Raw genomic sequence first — 24048 nt, forward strand, 5'->3', positions numbered from 1 at the left:
GTGGTTGGTGGGGGGAACAAACTCACTTCAACCAAGCTGCCTCTAAAGACCACCCAAGGGTTCCCTAGTATTGGAAGCATGTTTGTGTTCAGAGTCCTTTTGTGCCCCACTTGCTTTTTCCTATTATCCCAACTGCTTAATTACCATGGCTTTGTAATAGATATTTGATAGTACAAGCCCTCAGGCTTTATTTTTATTCAACACTTTCTTGTTATTCTTGTTCCTCTGTATTTCAATATAAATTTTAGAATCACCTTTTCAATTTCCACAAAAACATTTGCTCTGATTTTGATCTGGATTACACTGAATCTATACTATAGATTAATTTAGAGAGAGCTATTATTTGTACAATATTGGAGTCTCCCAATCCATGATCATTATATATCCCTGCATGTATTTAAGTCATCTTTAATATCTCTCAGTAATGTTTTATGGTTTTCAATGTTTTCAGAGGTCCTCAGCAATTGTTTTGTGAAACTCTCCTTTAATCTATATTCATGTTATGTATGTGTGTGTCCCCATTACTAAGTTACAGCCTTTAAGAGTCTGCAATGAGGGGCTCCCCTGGTGGCACAGTGGTTAAGAATCCGCCTGCCAATGCAGGGGACACGAGTTCAATCCCTGGTCCGGGAAGATCCCATATGCCGCAGAGCAACTAAGCCCGTGTACCATGACTACTTAGTCTACTCTCTAGAGCCACAACTACTGAAGCCCGAGTGCCTAGAGCCCGTGCTCCACAACAAGAGAAGCCACCGGCAATGAGAAGCCCGTGCACTACAACAAAGAGTAGCCTCCACTCGCTGCAACTAGAGAAAGCCCACACACAGCAACGAAGACCCAATGCAGCCAAAAATAAATAAATAAAATTAAAAGAAAAAAAAGAGTCTGCAATGAGAGCTTATGTGTACACTGAAGACCCAACCCACTTCCAGGCCAGCAACTTAAACTAATCATTGTTTCCTTAGGACGATGAGTCACAGAGGTTACTGCCTTAGCTTTTAAGCCTCTCTGCTTTTGCAGCTTAAGAATCTGGGAAATGCTGGAGGGGATCAGGCCCCTCAGAGGCCTCTTGAGTCTCCTATTTTCTCAATTCAGCTCAGCAAGATGGTCAAAAGGTTGAATGGATTCTCTGTCCTCCAAGAGAGGCCATTTGACAAAGCCAAATTCTTATCCTCTTTGCCTGAGAGACAGCTCCAGTCTCCTCAGATACGTTGATGAATAAAAAGCTGTACACGCACAAGGTGATGAAATTCCACATGGCCAAAGCAGCAGCAGAGTTGTGAGCAAAAGAATTCCCAAAGCTCAAACAGGGAAGAGAGATGTTTGAGTCCTAACCAGCCAGCATGGAGTGTCTTCATAGAACAACCAGGTCATTCAGATGATACTCAGAAAAAGAACCTATTAATAGTAGGGCTAAATTAGCACTAGGGCAGGAGTTAGCAAACTTTTTCTATAAAAGGCCAAAGAGTAAATATTTTAGGCTTTGCAGGTCACATACAGATTCTGCCACATATTCTTAGGGTATTTTCTGTTTTAACAACTGTCAAAAAAATGTAAACAGGGACTTCCCTGGTGGTCCAGTGGGTAAGACTCCACACTCCTAATGCAAGAGGCCTGGGTTCAATCCCTGGTCAGGGAACTAGATCCTGCATGCATGCCACAACTAAGCGTTCGCCTGCCACAACTCAGAAGTCCACATGCCGCAACTAAAAAAGATCCCGCATACCACAACTAAGACCTGGCACAGCCTAAATAAATAAATATGTTTTTTAAAAAAAAGTAAACCCTGCTCTTAGCTCAAGGATGGCACAAAAATAGGGCCACCAAGATTTGGCCTACAGGCTGTAGTTTGCTGATCCTTGCCTTGGTAAAGGCTACTTGCTCTAATAAACCACCCCAACAAAATTTAAAAACAAGACCCTAAAGAATAAAGGTGATAACTCAAGTAACTTGATTGCCTGACAGAACAAAGCAAAACACTCTTTAAAAGACAACAAAATCCACCACATAAAATTTCCATTGCCCAATATACACTCAAAAACTACTAGACATGCTAAAAACATGAAAATGTGCCATATAACCAGGGGAAAAAGCAATCAAAAGAGATGACGGAATTAGCAGGCAAGAACTTTAAAACAACTACTATAAATATATTCAAGTAGTTAAAGAAAAATGAATGTAAGAGAAACAGAAGATGAACCAAAAAAGTTGAGATTAAAAAACCCATTATCAGACACAGACCTACTAGAGAATGGACTTGAGGATATGGGGAGGGGGAATGGTAAGCTGGGACAAAGTGAGAGAGTGGCATGGACATATATACACTACCAAATGTAAAATAGATAGCTAGTGGGAAGCAGCCGCATAGCACAGGGAGATCAGCTCGGTGCTTTGTGACCACCTAGAGGGGTGGGATAGGGAGGATGGGAGGGAGGGAGACACAAGAGGGAAGAGACATGGGGATATATGTATAGGTATAACTGATTCACTCTGTTATAAAGCAGAAACTAACACACCATTGTAAAGCAATTATACTCCAATAAAGATGTTAAAAAAAAAAAACCCATTATCTAAAATTTAAAATTCATTGGGTGGTCTTTGTTCACAGATCACATGGTCATCTTTGTAGAAAATCTGAAACAATCAACAGAAAAAAATCCTGGAACTAATAAGTAATTATAGAAAGGTTGCAGGATACAACATTAATATATAAAAGTCAAACCGCTTCCCTAAATATCAGCAATGAACAAACGGAATTTGAAATTAAAAACATAATACGATTTACATTAGCACCCCCAAAAATGAAATATTTAGGTATAAATCTAATAAAATATATATATGGTCTATATGAAGAAAACTAAAAAGCTCTGATGAACAAAATCAAAGAACTAAATAAATGGATGATATTCCATGTTCATGGATAGGAAGACTCAATATTGTCAAGATGTCAGTTCTTCCCAACATGATCTATACATTCAACATAAATCCAACCAAAATCTTACCAAGTCATCTTGTGGAGATCCATGAACTGATTCTAAAGTTTATACAAAGAGGCAAAAGGCCCAGAATAGTCAATATATATTGAAGGTGAAGAACAATTTGTAGGACCGACACTAACCGATTTCAAAAATTACTATAAAGCTACAGTAATCAAAACAGTGTGCTACTGGCAAAAGGATAAATAAATAAATGGAACAGAAAGAGACCCACATAGTCAACTCATCTTTGACAATGGAGCAAAGACTGTCTTTTCAACAAATGGTGCTGTAATAACTGGACATCCATATGAAAAAAAAAAATGAATCTAGACACAGACCTTCAACCCTTCACAAAAATTAACTCAAAATGGATCCCAACAGACCTAAATGTAAAATGCAAAACTATAAAACTCTTAGAAGATAACATAGGAGGAAAAATGTAGATGACCCTGAGTATGATGACTTTTTAGATACAACACTAAAGGCACAATGCATGAATGAAATAATTGATAAGTTGGATGTCATTAAAATTTAAAACTTTTGTTTTGTGAAAGACAATGTCAGGAGTCTGAAAAGATAAGCCACAGATTAGGAGAAAATCCAAAATATTCAAAGAACTCTTAAAATCCAACAATAAGAAAATAACCTAATTTTAAAATCAGCCAAAGACCATAACAGACACCTCACCAAAGAAGACACATGGCAAATAAGCATATGAAAAAATACTCCAAATCATATGTTATCAGGGAAATGCAAATTAAAACAATTATGAGATACCACTACACACCTATTAGAATGACCAAAATCTGGAACACTGACAATACCAAATACTAGCAAGGATGTGGGGCAACAGAAACTCCCATTTACTGCTGGTGGAAATACAAAATGGTACAGCACTTTGGAAATCTGTTTGGTGGTTTTTTACAATATTAAATACACTCTTACCATATGATCCAGCAACTGCTCTCCTTAGTATTTAACCAAAGGAGTTGAAACCTTATGTCTACACAAAAACCTACACACAGATATTTATAGCAGCTTTATTCACAACTGCCAAAATTTCAAAGTAATCAAGATGTCCTTCAGTAGGTAAATGGATAAACTGATATAACCAGACAATGGAATATTATTCAGTGCTAAAAGGAAATGAGCTATGAAGTCATGAAAACACATGGAGGAACCTTAAATAAATATTACTAAGTAAAAGAAATTATTTGACTAAGCAAATAATTCCTCCTGCTATCTTCCTAACATCATTCAAATGTACTTTTGTAAATTATACTCTTCCTGGAACTATTAAAATAATCTACTAATTCTGATTCTAGTTACAGCTGTCACTTAATCTATTCCTGATAAATTGTCACACTTGTAACTTTGTTCTTTTTCTCAGTTTAAAATTGTACGTTAGTGAAATGTTTAGACAAGTAACCTTATGAAGGAAGAAGTGTAGGTTAAAATAAATGTAACATTATATAATTTTGTGTTGTCTCTGCAAATAGTTTAAAAATAAAAGAGAACAAAATTACTCATTTGACATTTCAAAGCATTGGGAAAAAAAGGTATTAATATAATCAAACTGCTGGAAAAAATGTGATAAAAGGAAAAATCTTTAAAACTTGTAAAAAAAAAAAAAGCATGTAGAGAGAAAAAAAAACCACACATTACATGCAGAGAAACAAAAATAAGAATGACCTCACACATCATTACATACTACATTATGACATGAAGTGGTACAGTATAGAAGGTAGGTTGTATTAACTTGAAGAGCAAATGGTTAAAAACATAAGAGGCAAAGCTAACATGCCAAAAGTGGAGATAAAAATGGAATGATAAAAATACTGAAACTATGAAAAACCATCAATCATGATATCTGATTACAATGGAATGCTACACAGCAATGAAAAAGAATGAACAACTGCTTACACATTAACGTGGGTATCTTAGTATACTGAATGAATAAAAAGGAAATTACTAAAAAATATTTCACTTTTAGAAAGTTCAATAACATGTAAAACTAAACAATATGGTTTGGAGTTACATGCTAATATGGTAAAACTATAAAGGAGCAAGAGTATGATAAAATTTAAGAGTGTTACTCTAAAGGGAGAGGGGAAAAGCACATAGGGGTTTCAAAAATAATGAAAAACATTCTATTTCTTAAACTAGATTAATGTTTTATTATTATCCTTCAGAACTTAGTTAAAAAATAACTTTTAAAACCATTCAAAATTTTGTAAATCACAAATAAAATTAACCTTAAAACATTTCATTGGCTCTGGAATAGACATCTCCATTTGTAAACAGTATCTCTGTCTAGAGATTCCTTTTCCCTTTGTGATCTTTCCCTGTTAATTACTATTTCCATCATTAACAGCAAGGTCATACAATTCTTTCAGAAGAAATGACCACAAATATACTAAGTGAAAACTGCGAGATCCAAATCAGTGTACAGAGTATGTTATTTCTATAAAAGGAGAAAACCAAAAGAACACATGTAATCATTTGTGACGACACAAAAGTTACCTAAAAGAATACATTTAGATGAGGTGTCACCTAACACCGGTCAGAATGGCCATCATCAAAAAACCTAGAAACGATAAATGCTGGAAAGGATGTGAAGGAAACCCTCACACACTGTTGGTGGGAATGTAAATTGGTACAGCCACTATGGAGAACAATATGGGGGTTCCTCAAAAAACTAAAACTAGAACTACCATATGACCCAGCAATCCCACTCCTGGGCAGATAGCTGGAGAAAACCATAATTCAAAAAGATATGCACCCCAGTGTTCACTGAGGCACTATTTACAATAGCCAGGACATGGAAGCAACCTAAATGTCCTTCAACAGAGGAATGGATAAAGATGTGGTACACGTATACAATGTAATATTACTTAACCATAAAAAGGAATGAAATACTGCCATTTACAGAGACATGGATAGACCTAGAGACTGTCATACAGAGTGAAGTAAGTCAGAAAAACAAATATATAATATTGCTTTATGTGGAATCTAGAAAAATGGTACAGATGAACTTATTGGCGAAGCAGAAACAGAGACACGGATGTAGAGAACAAACTTAGGGATACCAAGCGGGGGGAGAGAGGGTGGGATGAATTGGGAGATTGGGATTGACATATATACACTACTGTGTATAAACTAGATAACTAATGAGAACCTACTGTATAGCACAGGGAACTCTACTCAATGCTCTGTGGTGACCTAAATGGGAAGGAAATCTAAAAAAGAGGGGATATATGTATACGTATAACTGATTCACTTTACTGTACAGCAGAAACTAACACAACACTGTAAAGCAACTATACTCCAATAAAAATTAAAAAAAAAAAAAAGACTACATTTAGAAACTAGGGAGGGAAAACGGATGGCTGGGAGATAGGGAATGGAGGAACACTTTTTACTATTATCCTTCTATTCTTCTAAATTGTAGTTTGTGACAATACCTACTCCAAAAAAAAAAATTAGAAAAATAAATTTTTATACTAAGGCTGTCAAAAACTATATATTTCAAATAACTTCACATGAAGAGGCCAACTTAAATATGGCAAATTTTATCCAAAATAAAATTGACATCTTCACTTAAGAACTTCAAAAACTAAAACCAAAACTTTCAGATTTTTCCTAATGTATGTCTTAACATTTCAAAGACAGCAACCTTGAAGTTTAATACATGTTCTTGCCAAATGTACACTCAGAAATACAACTGATCACATTTTCATGACAGTTGTGTCTTGGCTTTACACAGATAATGTAATTGTCAGAGAAAGATTAATGGAGTTGTCCAAGTTACCAAACTAGACACTAACAAATCTATGCCGGGAATCTGGGGCCCACTTATCCCCATACAATGGTTTTTCCAATACAGCATGATACAGTTTAAAAACATTAGAAACAGTCTGTCCTACAAAACAACTACCAATACTACTGTTGGCAAACCTAAACTTCCCAATCTAGTATTGAAGGCCTCAATCTCAGTCTTTCTTAGCTCTCTTCACTTACTATGGATTAATATAAAATTTCAGATGTTAAATAATTACGTTGGTTACCCAATTCATTATTTTTCACTTTTTAAAATCCACTATTTTTTCAGAGCCTATATATGTTCATATATATAGGCACCAGGGTAATAAAAAGAACAAAGTGTCATTGGCATGACTTAAGTATTGTGATCAGAGTCAAACAAAACCATGAGAGAAATGTGTTAAACATCTACAAAAAGTATAGCCCTAAGGGACAGGAAGAACATGAAGAGTAGTCAGGAACAGAACAAAAGAAGTAGTAAATAGATCAGTTGATTTTAATAAAAAGCAATTGGTATAGCAACAAAACAGATGTAGGTTCCAGAGACTACCTTGCTGAGAACACTGACAAAGTGGTTTTAAAAAAAAAAAAAAAGGCTTATGGCCTAGCAATTAGGAGTTACAAGAAAAGAATATATAGTCAGTGTCCTAACCAGAAACCTTCTGAGTCATTAAAAAAAAAAAATTGGCCAGCAGAGAACATAACCTCAGAATTTGCAAGGTTTAAACCAAAATTATTTGGGATGACACAATGGCATTCCTACTGGGCAAGCACCTTTCCAATGCAAGGAAAGAAACTGAAGAAATAAATTACAGAAATTAACTAATAGATACATGTTTTTAGAGACTCAAATCCTTAGTATTAACAGTTAGGATGTTTTTACATATTTAGTTTACATATTTGTAACACAGAAGACAATTTTGACTATTAGGGTAAAAGATCAGCCCTGTAATTCCAATTTAAAACATATCAATAATTAATTTAGACTTGTGGTTTTAATTTGAATTTCACTATAAACAGTACCGAAACTTAAAGATATTAAGATTTATCATACTTATATAAATTTATTAAATATTTAAGATTTACTGTAACATTTGTGAAGGTTTGTCAAAAAACTGAACTACTTGATGAATAGTGAATATATTAAATTATTTAAACAGTTTTAAAGTTTTAAATAGTAAAAGGAATAAAATATAATCAAAGTCTCCCTTTAAAATGATTCCTTAAATTTACTATATTTATCTAAAAAATAAGATTTGTAAGTTGAACTTAAAAATTTAAGGAGAAATTAGGGTTTAAAATTTAACTCTGATAAACTACATACTAATTCTTAAAACCAAAGGAACTGCCGAATAATCTTTTCTGATTAGAAAAACCCACCTTCAGAATACCAAATCCTACCCTAACTCTTATTCATCCTTCAATACCTAAGTCAAATTCTTCCTTTTCTATGAAGCCTTTCCTCTTTTCCATAGATGGATCCATCCTTTCTTCCCTATGCTAGACAAAAGAAAATAAATTTGTCTCTATCGTTCAAATTGCTCATTTATTCTATTGTATTGGCATAACTTATAATGAAAATACTCTTCTTTTAGAAACAGACATCTATGCAAGGATCACAAACACTTTCAGGACATGGACTGTGTTTTATACTACTCTGAATCTCTATAGGTATCTTATACAAGGCAATCCTAACATACAGCAACTATTGGCTGTTGATTAACTGAATTCTAGTAATTATGAGTTTCTTTTAAAATGGACAATTACCTCTGTTACGTCCCAATGGTGTAAAAATTGATCCAAGTCAGTAAGGTAAAGCAGCACAGGGGAAAGCTGCGTCTGGATGACATGAGGAACTCCTCGAAGGCTCTGAAGCCAAGTCAGCTCCTCTTTTGAAAACCCTAATTTGGGTATAAAGAAAGCCAATAAATAAATAAATAAATAAATAAATCACAAAGCAAGTGACATTCTTTATTAATTTTTTAAAAACAGATGACATGTATCTTCAAGTTAAATTCTTCCTTAAGTTACCTTGTCTCCTCTGAATTTCTGTATTTCATGTGTAGTATTTTTAAAAATGAAATGCTAGCAATGTAATGTAATGTAGTAAAATTCATATAATTATGTTCACAAAGGATGTAACCTGACTCAATCTATGATACAGCAAGAAACAGGTTTTACCCCTAATATTGGGGGCATTACCACCTTTACTTAAATAACTGTGAAAGGCATAATCGTTCTAATTAATGGTAGGTTTAAAAAAGCTATTGAACAAGTAAAATAATATACTCATTCATACAAATACCAAACTCTATATTCTCTTACATAATAGCCCTTCAAATGTTTTAAAACTACTCCATCCCTCCTAAGTCTTTTTTTTTGACAATGCAGTTCCTTCAACCATACCTTACATAATAAACTTTCTGATTCTCTTACCACCTCTATTACACTTGGCCTGACCTATATAGACAACTTGCCAAAGTCCCTCCTGAAAGATAGCTCTTGGAATGATCAGAATACTTGCAATGTGGTCTGACCCTAGCTACCTGCTTTGATATTTTCAGATCACTATATTTCCGGGAACACGCCCTAGAGAGCCATCATCTAGTTTGGAAGCTACACCCCACTACTGATTCCTAATGAGTTTCCTAAAACCACTAAACCTTTTGACCAGTACTACTATTAAAACATAAAGCCTTCATGAACTCCATCTCAAATGTGTACATCCAAAACTATCAAATAAACATGAAGGGGTCTACTTTTATCTTTTATATAATATTTATCTTGCTAGATTCAGCTCCATATCAGAAACCTGTCAAGTTCTTTTTGGATTCTGACTTAACATATTAATTAAGTCTCCAAATTTCAAGTCTTCAGAAAATTTCAAAGATTCTCATCTTCATCAGCCAAGTACAAAACAAAAATACTGAGACAGTACATCATTTAAAACAATAGTAATAATACTTAGAAATCGAACTTATAACATTTCTAGACTCATTTTACTAATTTTGCTTTGAGGTCAATGAAATGCAAAAAATGGCTAATTGAAATCTGATATTCTTCCTATCATGTTAAACATTTCAAACATGTTTAAAATGGATATTCTGTTTTCATCAACTTTTTAAAGTATGCAATGGGGTTCAAAACTTAGAGCCAAACAAGTATGAGAGTAAATCTCAGGAGAATCTTCATGCTAGGCTTTTTTCCTTTCCTCAACTTGGCAGATCAATGTGGTTACCTGTAAGTGTTGAAAATAAGAAGCTGAAATAGTCCACATCACTCATCAACCAGTCTTTAACTGAAGACTTCCATCCAGAAAATGATGATCTATAATAAACAATGGGAGAACTATTACGAGAAGTGACCACTTGAAGACTCAAGAATAAAGCACAGCATATATAACCATTTTTCTTTATTGAAAACAAGTCTAATTTAATAGCTTAAACAAAATCCACAGTATGTATTAACTTTATATATAAGGGTTCAAGTACCACAATATGGAAAATGTAACTTCTAACTTATTTATATTTATGTAAAGTTTCACTGAAAAGCATAATTGGTCCACAAATATCGTACAAACTTAAAAAGTCTTCCACACCACTTGAAAATCAGACCGAAGGAGCCAAGATAAAGTTTTGCTTTTCAGTAGTACGTTCAGCTGCTATGTATTTACTGCTTGATTTTTATAAAGTCTTACCTTGCTTACATAAATGAGTTAAGTTTAAACAAGTTCCTGCTTCCTACCTAAGCAGAAGTATCTTAATTAGGCAAAGAATACTTCAATTTAAAGCCACTCTAAGATAACTATGTGTTCCTATTCTTTTCTAAGTTGTAACTAGGTCTACTTCACAATATTGTGGCTGAAGTACTGGTAGGGGACTCCAGGGAACAGCTAAATGTACAGCAGCTTCTCATTAAATGAGGATTATCTGGTTCCTGCTATGAGATCAGTTTCCAGTGACTCCTTTAAAAACTCTCTTCAAGGTAAGTCTAAGAAGGAATAGAGCAAATGTCAACCATGGATACAGCAAAAAAAAAAAAAAAAAAAAAAAGCTGAGAATGATCAGATCCAACAAGCTGAAACTACAAATTTTTATCACAGAAATCTGAATTAGGAATTTCTAATTCAACTAGAAGCACTAAAAATTTTTTACCTATGAAATAACTGTATTTATTAACATTCTTAAAAGTTGGGGAGTTAAAAATAATGGAAACACTCTTCTGATTATCATTCCCACAATAAGCAAAGGGCTATGGAGGGAATATCACAAGCTACGAGGTTATAAAACATCAGAGATGCTCAATGGAAAGGAGTACAAAATGGTGATTAGAAAACAAACTAATATCCTCTTAAACCCAGTGAAAACTGTGCCATCCAGTGGCTAAAGCGGGTAGGAAATCCATTTAAGAGTCTAGTTTGGACAAAAGACAAGCAATATATCACGCTGCCCTTAAAACTATGATGAATATATATACTATCCAAGCCAGAACACTTCTGAGAGTAAAAGGGGATGCTATTACTAAACGTGCTGGGGACCAAAGAAGTAAATCAGAACTGTTCCTGGCAGTCCAGCTCACATATTCACTCTACTTAAAAACCAAGCCAAATTTCTCAGTCCAAGAACTTCTCCCTTCTCTGATATTTTTATCTAACAGTGTAGATTACCTTTCCACATTTACGTCTTATGTTCCCCAACCCAGCTGTAAATAAACTAGGAGCAGAGAGGATAAGGAATGAGTAAAGGCCAGTAGAACAACACAGCTAGGGGGAAAAATCAAACTCAAAAAAGCTCTAAGTAGATGGTAAAAATGGTAGGAGCAGGAATTCTAAGTACACTTTTTAAAAGATAAAATGAACACCAACAGTTTTTTAGCTGATGAGTTTTTCATGCATGGAACACACTGATATTCTCTGCTGGTAACCTGCTCTTCAAGTCTCTCAGACAGAGACACCAGAGCATCAGAACTACAATACCTGAAGTGAACTAGATCTCACAGTCCAATTAATGTAACAGATGAAAATCAGAAATGATTAAAGGAATATTTCAGGAAAATTAATCTGCCAACAGTGCACAAAATACATGGGCCTAAGAAGCAAGACTACTTGCTATAATAGTACAGGTGTGAGATAATGAAAAAGCTGGCTAGTTTATACTCATGATCAGGGACAGAAAGGGATATTTTGAAGAGAAAACTAAACATATGAAATAACCCAGGTTATTTCTAAGGAAATATTCTTAATTTCTTAAATTCTAAATCTCGGAAAAGTGATACAATAATAATGCCACTGGCCTGAGAAAGTTGAAAAGTCCCAATTTTGTTTTATTTTTTAAGAGAGATTAATTTGAATAGATAGGAACAATACATCTACAGAAAGAGAAGTCTACTAACAGACTCTGTGCAAATACTAATAAGCAAAATTTAACTTAGTGGACTTTTAACTACAATGACATTCTGCTCTTAATAATTATAAACCCCTATGACCATTATTTGTAAATTAATAGATTTTCTCAATACTCACCACAAATCCACAAAAAGAAAAAAGTAAAAAAAACTTTTGAAAAAATCCTTGACAAAAGTTATTAAGCATAAGTCAATCATAACTGATAAAGATATTAAATATAGCTTCCAAAGAGAATCAATTTCAAGAAGTGTTCAAAAGGTGCTTTTAAATGAATGTTAAAACAGAGCCTCCAATAGTTATATCAAAGGAACAGTGCCCTCCACTGGAAGTTTTATTAACTTGAAACCACTTACATTATAAGAAAAGAAATAATATTTCTTTAAAGGCCTAGCATTTAAGTGCTGCACTAGACAAAGAACAGGACTTTGGTTTTTTTGTTTTGTTTTGTTTTTTAATTTCTAAGAAAGGAAAACATGGAAAACTAATAAATGTTTAGAGTACTTCAAATTAAGACCAAGTCTGTCTTTAATGCACATGAACACAGAAATAAACCTTGAATTTTCACATACAAACAACACATTGCCAACAGCTCTCTTTTGCTAAAAGGAAATGTTATCATCAGTTATGAAGCACACTCTGGGTGACAACATTCAAACATATGTCCTATACTGGTATGAAGAAACTGGCAAACAAAGCTGAAGAAAATCTAATAACGTGAGCTACTCCTGTTGAACTGGGATAGGGGATCTGTACAAGAAGCCACAAGGAAGCTAGTCTTCAAGTTTTCAGTTCTGCCTAAAACCATATCAGACCCTGTCCATAGGCCACAATCAGTAACAAATATTGCTGAATACTAAAGTACCATGCCTGATACAGACATGAAGTTTTTAAGAATACTTTGAACACTCGCAATACGAAACACTATTAGTTATAATACCTTTCAGAGTAAAATGGTACAGTCACTATGGAAAACAGTATGGCAGTTCCTTGAAAAATTAAACAGATTACCATATGATCTGGCAACTCCACTTCTGGGTATATAGCCAAAAGAATTAAAAGGATTCAAACAGGTATCTGTACACCAGTGTTCACAGCAGCATTATTCACCATAGCCAAAGGGTAGAAACAACCAAGAGTCCATCAACAGATGAATAAACAAAATTTGGTATAATGGAATACAATGGAATATTGAATATTCAGACTTAAAAAAGGAAACCGTGAAACATGCTACAATATGGATGAACCCTGAAAAGCTACACTGAGTGAAATAAGCAAAACACAAAAGGAAAATATTGTATGATTCCACTTATATGAGGTTACCTAGAATAATCAAAATCATGAAGATAAAATAGTGGTAAACAGGGGCTGGGGGAAGGGGAAATGATTAGTACAGAGTTTCAGTTTGGGATGATGAAAAGTTCTGGAGATGAATAGTGGTGCTGGTTGCACAACAATATGAATGTACTTAATGCCACTGAACAGTTTTAACTGTATACTTAAAACTGGTTAAAATGGTAAGTTTTATGTTATGTATATTTTGCCACACACAAAGATATTTCAAGTGATTCCTTGTCTGAGTCTACAAACTTATTTATTTCGTCAGCTACATTAAATTCTGAGCTCCCTTCCAGAAAGGAAGGTCTGTACGGCCATTTCGTAACACCGAAGGTTTTAAGCACGGTACTCTCTCCTGCCACTGAACCCTCACTGCATACTTTTGATAATTTTAACCCTTATTCCAATCCACCTACACAAGTCACTAAACAAATAATCTGAAACAGTCTTACTCTAGTGAACTTCCTCTATCTAATAATAGTATCGACAGTTTTAACTGTTGCATTAAGAGCAAATGAAGGGAGGAGCAGTATTTTAAAAATCCTCTACAGTTCATGAATTGCCAGTAAAAGGACAGAGGGAGGGGGGAGATTATACACTTAAAATACAGCTCACTTGAGCATGCTACCTCATGTGCAGTATCCCGATAAGCATGGCAGCCAAACTTGAACTGAGTCTTCCCATAATACAGCAACGACTTAACCGAGAAAGCAAATCAGCAGGCAGACTGGGTAGAAAATATACAAGCTGGACCAAAAGCTGTTGAGACTCTGCTGGGAGAACCACCATAGTGCCTTCTTGTGGATCTAGTGGGGTAAGAAGATAAGTTAAACTAAAAAAGATATACAAACCAGAGTTAAATTAATAAAGCAGATTAAGTGGTTATTTTCACTGTGTTATGTTGAATTCTAATACATCAATTACATGGAAAAAAGTTTTATCACAAAGCATGTATGTATGGCTTAAGGTATTGTATAGAGTAAAACACTGAATACAATCATTATTTAAAGATATGTTTAACACTCTATTAATTTCGTAACATTCAAATGTGTTATTTGAAATAAAAACTATGATGGGGTTAACGGGATTGGACACAAAGCAAAATGGCAAAAAACTAGCACTTTTGCCAAACAGTCACAATTATAACATGGACTTAAAGCCAAAGACCTATCTGTGTACACACACACACACCACCCCACATATGAGCAATACCGAAAAATACAGATTTTAAAATATTACCCACAAAAGGTGGAAACAGACCAATGTCTATCACCTAATGAAAGGATAAATATAAGTGGTACATCCACACAATGGAATACTACTCAACATTAAAAAGAAATAAAGTACTGATATATGCTACAACATAGATGAATCCTAAAAACAGTATACTAAGTGAAAGAAGCCAGACTCAAAAGACCCATATTGTATAATTCCATCTATAAAAAATGTCCAGAATAGGCAAATACACAGAGACAGAAAAGAAGATTAGTGGTTGCCAGGATGTGGGAAAGGATAAAGTAGGGAGGGACTACTAATGGTACAGTTTCTTTTTGGGGTGATAAAAATATTCTGGAATTAGATAATGAACACTATTGCACAATCATGGGACTATGTTAAAAAAAATCAAAGAATTGTACATTGTAAAATGGCAAATTTTATGGTATATGAATTATATTCCAATAATAAATATAAATTATATATATATGTATATATCCCAGTATGCTTTATTGATATTTTTGCTTAAAAAATGAAAGTTTCAGTGATGAATAAAAAAAGTTATTAATAGATGAAAGTCATACAAGATATCCATTATGGTTAAGTAAGTAAAATTTGCCACTAAAGCTTCAAAGGAATTTTATAAAAATACCTGATCAGTTTTAAATTTGTGAATAACATGTGGCTTAAAAGACAATTTAAGAATGCAAGAAGCGGGCTTCCCTGGTGGCACAGTGGTTAAGAATCCGCCTGCCAATGCAGGGGACACGGGTTCAATCCCTGGTCTGGGAAGATCCCACATGCTGCGGAGCAACTAAGCCCGCGCACCACAACTACTGAGCCTGCGCTCTAGAGCCCACAAGCCACAACTACTGAGCCCGAGTGCCACAACTACTGAAGCCTGCGTGCCTACAGCCTGCGCTCCGCAACAAGAGAAGCCACCACAATGAGAAGCCCGCACACCACAACAAAGAGTAACCCCCGCTTGCTGTAACTAGAGAAAGCCCGCACGCAGCAACGAAGACCCAAAGCAGACAAAAATACATAAAAAAAAAAAAGAATGCAAGAAGCATCTACAACCATTAATTTCTAGAACTATTCTAATAGATAATACTAGTGAAAATGAATTTACATAATACTAGTGAAAATGAATTTATTGTTTGATGTTTTGTTAATTTTCCCATGGTATAATTAATTTATAATAATTTAAAGGAAAAGCAAACCTAAAGAGCTCCCCCTTTGAAACATCTTTCCTAAATTGGGGTAGACCAATTGTTACTCACATAATTAAACAAAACTCTTACCATAGATTCGGAGAGCAGTAACTTGTAAACTTTTTAGTAATTCTTTATTTGCTCGTGCTGCAGCGGTATGGATAATGTCAATAAGCTGTGTTGACAGCTCAGGGTTTCGGGAGCCAAGATGAGCAAGTTGCAATGGTAAACCAGCCAACCAACGGGATAACACTTTACTACGATACCTAAGGCCAAGGAAGAATGAAATAAAGTGTAATTTTCAAAGACAAGGGAAATAAATTTAAACAAAGAATATTTTTCACTTAAAACACCACACAAAGTGACAAATCATCTACCAATAACACCACATTTACTTATTTAAACATGTGAGAGCCTACAAGATGGCTGGCATCATTTATTCAGCTATAGCAGTTTCTGAAGTTTTACCCACTATATTAAAAGTTCATGTGATTTGTGGCACTATGTAAACTGTATTTTTATCTTAAAGGACACAGACACTACTTAACTCTTGGTGAACTATTTATACTAATTAGCATTAATTATTACACTATATTAAGTCATTGATGCATTCAGCGTAGGGTGCCCCCACATTAAATGACTTCAAACTTGTGTTATTTCATATTTCAGTTCTTTTATATACTTGTTAATGCTCTAATGTCTCCTTACTCAGGTAACAGCAATCACTTTTGCTGTCCCCCTTAGTGACTTAAGCATGACCTTTGTAGTCAGACAGACCTGAACTTAAGTCTCAGTTCCACTGCCCTTAGTTGCATGACACTCACCAGATTATTTAACCTAAGCATCCATTTCCTTCTGTTAAGACAGAAGCCAATAGTACCTACACTTCAAAGTATGAGTATTGAGAAATTAAGAAAAGCACCTGACTTACAGTAAAGACTCAAATACATTCTAACAACCACCTATGTATCCCAAATCTCTATGTTCCACCCAAACATCTCTTCCCGACTATCCCAAATAAACCTCAAACTCATCATATCAAAAACCTGATTCTTGGGCTTCCCTGGTGGCGCAGTGGTTGAGAATCTGCCTGCCAATGCAGGGGACACGGGTTCGAGCCCTGGTCTGGGAAGATCCCACATGCCGTGGAGCAACTAGGCCCGTGAGCCACAACTACTGAGCCTGCGCGTCTGGAGCCTGTGCTCCGCAAAAAGAGAGGCCGCGGCATTGAGAGGCCCGCGCACCGCAATGAAGAGTGGCCCCCGCTCACTGCAACTAGAGAAAGCCCTCGCACAGAAACGAAGACCCAACACAACCAAAAATAAAATAAATAAATAAATAAATAAATATTAAAAAAAAAAAAAAAAAAAAAAAAAAAAAAAAAAAACCTGATTCTTTAGTTCTATCCTTTGTGTTGTCTATTTCAGCTGGTAGCACCAAACTACGCCAGAAACCTTCTCATCTTTTACTGCCCTCATTTTAAAAAAATTTACTGAAATATTTTTAACATACAGTATTATATGTTAGTTTCAGGTATATACTACATAATAATTTGACATATGCATACATTACAAATGATAAGTCAACATTTATCCCCATACAAAGTTATTACAGTATTATTATTCCTTATGCTATATATTACATCCCCGTGGCTTATTTACTTTATAACTAAGTTTGTACCTCTTTAATCCCCTTCACCCATTTCATACCTCCTCTTCTACTGCCCTCATTCTTATACCGTATGTCTCAATATGTCACTAAGGACCAGCTGTTAAACCTCCATAATTTTTATGGGAGGCAAAAGAAAAGGCTGAGGCTGCTACAGGTTGTTCCAACTGCCCTTTAGCTGTTAAGTGGACAAGTGGAAATATATGCTCAAAGAGACTTTTATCTGCTCAGTTATGCATATAAAGATTACTGGCACTATTATGTATGCTTCTTTATAAAATTAAATTTCTTCTCTTTTCTTAAATGCAACCAAATAGGATATAAAGAGTGAATTTCTCCAAAGATTTAATCACCCCATCTAGTCTATTATTTAAAAAGACTATAAAATAACTTGGTGAGAAAAATAAAGGCAGAATAACAAAGGAAACTTTACCTGACTCTGTAAGATCTCAGTTCTTCTTTTTGATAGATTTTACTGAAAAACTTCAGTAACAGAGTCCGAACTGGAAGGAGAAGGCCTCTCTGCTGATACAATGTATAAACTGCCTTAATGAGAGACTCCATAGCCTCTAAAAAAAAGAGAGAAAAAAACTGCATATGATTCAAAAATGTTTCTTCAACAGCCCCTTAATTCTTCTAAAAAGCACAAAAGTACTTTACTTTGCTCCTATGACAAAGCAGGCCTTAGACACAAACTGATGACTACTGTCAACATCCTACAGTAATAGCCTGACTAATACGAAAGTCAAACCAACCAGAGACTGCAGTGTAAATTTTCCTAAGAGACAACAAACCTAGGCAGGGATGACAAAAACCAGACTAGAAAGGTGGATAAGCTGGAAACCAAACAGGAAAGCTCTGTTTCTGAATGAAAAGAATTAGTAAGTCACACTAAAAACTGACTTAATGCAACATAACTTCAAGCTACAAGAAAGGTAAAAAGATAAACAGGATTCATCAATTTCTAGTCAAATTACATCAGAAGAGGGTACTTCATCATTAGGCTCACTGTCATTTCATCTTAATAACACCTACCTCCTTTCACTCCAACTCTGTAATCTAGTAGAAATCCTACCAATTAGCTTCAGAGTGGACCTACCCACTGAGAAAGGGATGCTCTGAGCCATAAAAGATTTCAGTGTTCAAGCAGATATTCCTTTATAGTTATGCTAGCTACCTTTCATGGCTTGAATGTAAATAACTTGACTACGTGAAATGTTTGAAAGTCATCAACTCAAAGCTAGACTCTAAATAGCATGCATAAGAGCTCCTCTTAAATAAGGACAAAGCAGTAACACCTACCTCTGTTTGGTTGTATCTGCATTAACCTCCATGAGACCCCAAGCAATCTGTTCAGCTGCTTACTATTTAGCCTAAAGCCATCTTCAAGGGTCTCTGTTACAAATTTCCTTATCATTTCTATCCAATTGGAATCCTTCTGCAAAGTTGAGGCATTTGCCAGGGAGACCATGATATCAGACAGTGTTAAATTCAGTAAGAGATGATCTACATTATTGGAGAGAATCGTGCAATGCTTGATGCTAAAAACAAACAAAGACACACACATCTCTAAGTGTTATATCTACCATGCCTGCTTCACTTAGAATACTTAAAATAATCTGTCAGTGGGTCAAAAAATATTCCTCCTAGGATAAACTGCCAAGAAGGCGGGAATATAAAGCCACTGTTTTGTAAATAAACCATGCATTATGAAATGAGGCTTGTTAAGGCATAAAGAATGCATATTGTTCAGTTCATTACCCAAGTTGCTATTCCCACAAAAAGTACAGGCTCTTGTAACACTGCCTGGTAATCCCAGATGTAACCTGGAGGTAAGAAGACTTGAAAACCTCAACACGCTTGGAAGATTTTCTTTAAGCAGATACTTATATTAGGATGGAGGTCACAGTAGACTTTGATTTTGCTTCTAACTCAGTTTGACTTAACAGAATCACTAATTTCTCCCGGCCACAATTTCCTTATGTGTGAAACAGGAGACGGGTCCAGATAAGCACTATTCTGAAACGACTTAATTTTATGACTCGCATATTAAAATCACTTTTTTCTAGCCAAATAAAACACATTTCTTTCAAAGCTTCAAAGAAATTTCAAAAAAAAAAAACTTCAAATAGAATACCTTAACAAAAACAAAATTTGCAACTTAGGATATAAATACTTATTTCAGGCTACAATGTATTCAACAGCAGAGTCTATTTATTTTCATGTTCAGAAACATGTACAGTTGATTTAAATTTTTTAAAACCTCAAACTAACTTATTTTAAAAGAAAAAGTTAATCCTGGATTAGGCATGCAAGGACATAGTAGTAAGGAACCACAAATACATGGGAAGGAAAATTTTAAAAATCTGGTGCTATCAGGGGATCAAATGTAGGGCTAGGAATGACAAATGAGCCTAAGAAAGTAAAATGGGACCAGATAACAAAGAGTTGAAGGCTAAGGACACTAAAATCAACTCTGCAGGCACAGGAGTAACATGGTTGAAAAGTTGTTTCAGATGGATAATTCTGCGGATGGAAAAGAAAAAAATCAGAGTTACAAGACTTTAAACAAAGAAGCAGTTGTATGTCTATTTGAGCAATACAGGCAAGACATGACAAGTGCAAGAACCAATGTTGGTACAGACTGGGAGAAAGGGGGACATTTAGGAAGAATAAAAATTAGCTGGATTTGAAGTCTGGTTAAATGTATACATGGTATGTGAGTTTTGGGATGATGAGGATTGGAAGAATCGACGGTTCTAGCACTGCTGACTGGTAAATGGAGATGAAGTAGCAGAGAGGAGCAAATATACAGTAAATAAATTCTACTTTTAACATGTTGAGCTTAAAGTGTCTCTGGTATAAATCCAGGCAGAGATGGCCATCAAACAACTCAATGTATAAGTCTGACACTGGAGGGAGGAGTCTGAGCTATTTAAATAGAAATTACCCACGTGACCACTCCTAACTACAAAAAAAGTTAGGAAATCTAGTTTTTATTTTGTGTAGTCATATGTCCAGCTAAAAACTGGAAATTCCATCACTAAGAGAGGGGAGAATGAATGAAAGCTGAGACAGACCACTAGCAATCTATACCACAAATCCAAAATTACCAGTAGGTTCTTTGCCAAACTGCTCAGCACCCAAAACCAAGACATATTTTACACTGACTAGACCACACAAAAACTCAATTGCAACATTTCTTCAACAAAGGTAGAGAGCTTTCCAAGATATACCTAAGTTTACCTCAAGCAACATAATCTATTACTGTCTGGAAGGTCTCAGTCGACACTGCAAACTTGGGAGAATTCATCCTGCTCCTCCAATAATTTATACAAAATTTTAAAGTCTAAATAAACCGACCACCAATTCTATAAGGGAGGCAGGCCACTGGGGAAACTCTCATTTTCAATGACACAGCAGGTAATTAGAACTAATCCCCTTCCTGAAAATAACTTTAAAAGCTGGATGAAATAGTTTTTAACAACTCAAAAGCATTCAAGAGCTAACAAGATAATGAACATTTACTGGGTCCCCAAATCTAAAATAAAGCAAGACCTGAAGGCAACTGCCAATTTCAAAGAAAAGGCTGGAAAAATGAAGTAACCTTTTAGAGGCCTCATAGGGAAAAGTCTTAAACAAAGCCCAGGACCTGCCAAACATGGGGACTTTCGTATATTATCCCTACTTCAAGCTGGACCCTTAAGGGCCTCCCTTCCAGGGTAAAGGTGAACTGGAAGTAAAAACAGCTCTTACATAAAACTTAATCCCAGTTTTGCATCATCTCAGCAGCCAAAGTAACAATTTTTCCCAACTAGATCTATAGAGTCAACGCAATTCCAATCAAAATCCCAGCAAGTTATTTTGTAGTTATCGACAAATTGATTCTAAAGTTTATACAGAAAGACAAAAACCTAGACTACCCAAAACTGAAGCAGAACAAAGTTGGAGGACTCATACTACTCAATTTCAAGACTTACTATACAACTACAGTAATCAAGACAGCATAGTATTGGTGAAAGAACAGACAAACACAGGTTAATGGAACAGCTCTAAAATAGGCCTACAAAGTATAGTCAACTGATGATCTTAGACAAAGGAGCAGAAGCAACCCAATGGAGAAAGGATAGTCTTTTCAACAAAAGATTCTGGAATAACTGCACAGAAAGTCTAAAACTGAAAAATAAAAACAGAAAACAAATTCAACAAATATATGTTTGAATACAACTGAACAAAACTAAAAAATTAAAACCTGGAAGATATGAGATAAAGACAAGAGAAATAGGTAGAAAATTCAGTAAGCAGGTCTAACATACATTCAATTAGAGTCTTTAAAGGAAAGGAGAAAAATGGCACTACAGCGATTTCTCACCTGTGGTCTATTAAATGTGTAATAGCATCATGCTTTAAAAAAAATGTACATACCTTAATTAAAAAATACTTTATTGGTAAAAAATGCTAACCACCATCTGAGCCTTCAGTGAGCCACAGTAGTAACATCAAAGATCACTGATGACAGATCACTATAACAAATATAATAATAATGAAAAAGTTTGAAATATTCCAAGAATTACCAAAATGTGACAGAGAGACATGAATGAAGTGAGCAAATGCTGTTAGAAAAATGACGCCAACAGACTTGCTCAATGCAGGGTTGCCGCAAACCTTCAATTTATAAAAAATTATGCACTATCTGCCAAGGGCAAAGAAGCAAAACAAAATAAAACGAGGTATGCTTGTACAATACATTCAACAAATTTCTTTTTACTAAGTAACCTTCTATACTGTCCCAGATGATCTTTTCTTTTAGCCTTAACAAACATTTCTGTTCAATTACAGGAAGCCCAGATTTCTTCTATAGATGAAACTGCAAGTCAATTTCCTTTTGATTTCGGCTTAAGTACAGTTAACCCTTGAACAACATGGATCTGAACTGCGTGGGACCACCTATACACAGATTTTTTTCAATAAATACGAACTACAGTACTACACAATCCCCAGTTGGTTGAATGTGAGGATGTGGAACCAAGGATATGAAGGGCTGTAAAGTTCTATGTGGATTTTCCACTGCACAGAGGGTCAGCACCCCAACCCCAGAGCTGTTCAAGGGTCGACTGTGCTCAATTCCTACTGCACCGTCTTTCTCTGGGGCTTATTCTATCCTCGGGTTCCCACAAAGAATCTACTTGTTAGTACATTTTTCTAAAATGTAATCATTCACATACTGTCTGAACTATTATTTACCCGCTGTTTCTTTAATATAGCTCACTTTTTAAAAACAAGTATTTCTAAAAGAAACTTTCTATCACTACCATAAAGAGAAAATCAGCCTCTCCCAATACACTTTGCAATAGATTCCGAACCACCCAGCCACCATTTAGTTAATCTCAACTTGCTAAATCAATCAAAGCTCTCCAATCCCTCTGAAAAAATAATTTTCCCAGCACACTGGAAAATCTTCCCAACTATTAGGCTACTCTAGTCAACAGTGAACTTTTCCCTCTCACAAGCTGATCAGCTGTTATCTGTTCCCAGCACATATTAGAATTACCTCATTAGAATAATCACCGTATAAACTAATAAAGGATGAGTACAAGAAGAAAGCTTTCTTAAAGACCACTCAACTACACTGAATTTTTAAAATGTCCCTATTTTCAGTAATGCCAAAGTTATAACCTTTGATACACACAAAAAAATTGAAAGCAGGGATTGGAACAGCTATTTGGAGACCAATATTCATAGCAGCATAATTCAAAATAGCCAAAAGGTAGAAACCACCCAAATGTCCATTGACAGATGAATAGATAAAATATGATATATACATACAATGGAAGATTTAGCCTTAAAAAGTAATGAAAACGTGGAAGCAACCAAGAGGTTCTTCAGTAGGTGAATGGATAAACACATCCATATAATGGAATATTATTTAGCACTAAAAAGAAATGAGCTATCAAACCATGAAAAAAACATGGGGGAAGGTAGGATGAATAGGCAAAGCACAGAGGATTTTTAGGACAGTGAAAATATCATGTATGATACTATAATGGCGGGTACGTGTCATTACACATTTGTCAAAACTCACAGCATGTACAACACCAAGAGTGAACCCTAACATAAACTATGGACTTTGAGTGTTAATGATGCGTCAACTTAGGTTCATAGATTACAACACATATGTAACTGTGGAGTGGGACGCCAACAACGAGGGAGGCTATGCATCTGTGGGGGCAGGAGTACAGTATATGAGAACTTTATTCTTTCTGTTCAATTTTACTATGCATCTAAAACTGCTCTAAAAAATAAACTCCACTTAAAAAAAAAAAAAAAAAGGAATGAAATGCTAGTAGTGCTACAACATGAATAAACCTTGAGATATCATGGTAAGAGAAATTAAGCCAGACACAAAACAATA

At 35.1% G+C, this 24048-nt stretch overlaps 1 protein-coding gene across 1 annotated transcript in view; it reads right to left on the bottom strand.

Moving 5' to 3' along the window:
* The window catches only part of TEX10 (testis expressed 10), a 53172-nt gene that overhangs the window by 14325 nt on the left and 14799 nt on the right, over positions 1-24048 (bottom strand). The window contains exons 6-11 of the mRNA XM_059925185.1: positions 18939-19177; positions 18070-18205; positions 16059-16234; positions 14168-14345; positions 10039-10127; positions 8568-8701 (exon numbers count right to left, since the gene is read on the bottom strand). Coding sequence (XP_059781168.1) covers positions 8568-8701; positions 10039-10127; positions 14168-14345; positions 16059-16234; positions 18070-18205; positions 18939-19177 — 952 coding nt within the window. The remainder of the gene's footprint in view (positions 1-8567; positions 8702-10038; positions 10128-14167; positions 14346-16058; positions 16235-18069; positions 18206-18938; positions 19178-24048) is intronic.

Source organism: Balaenoptera ricei, chromosome 6 (genome assembly GCF_028023285.1).
Source record: "Balaenoptera ricei isolate mBalRic1 chromosome 6, mBalRic1.hap2, whole genome shotgun sequence".
NCBI lineage: Eukaryota > Metazoa > Chordata > Mammalia > Artiodactyla > Balaenopteridae > Balaenoptera > Balaenoptera ricei.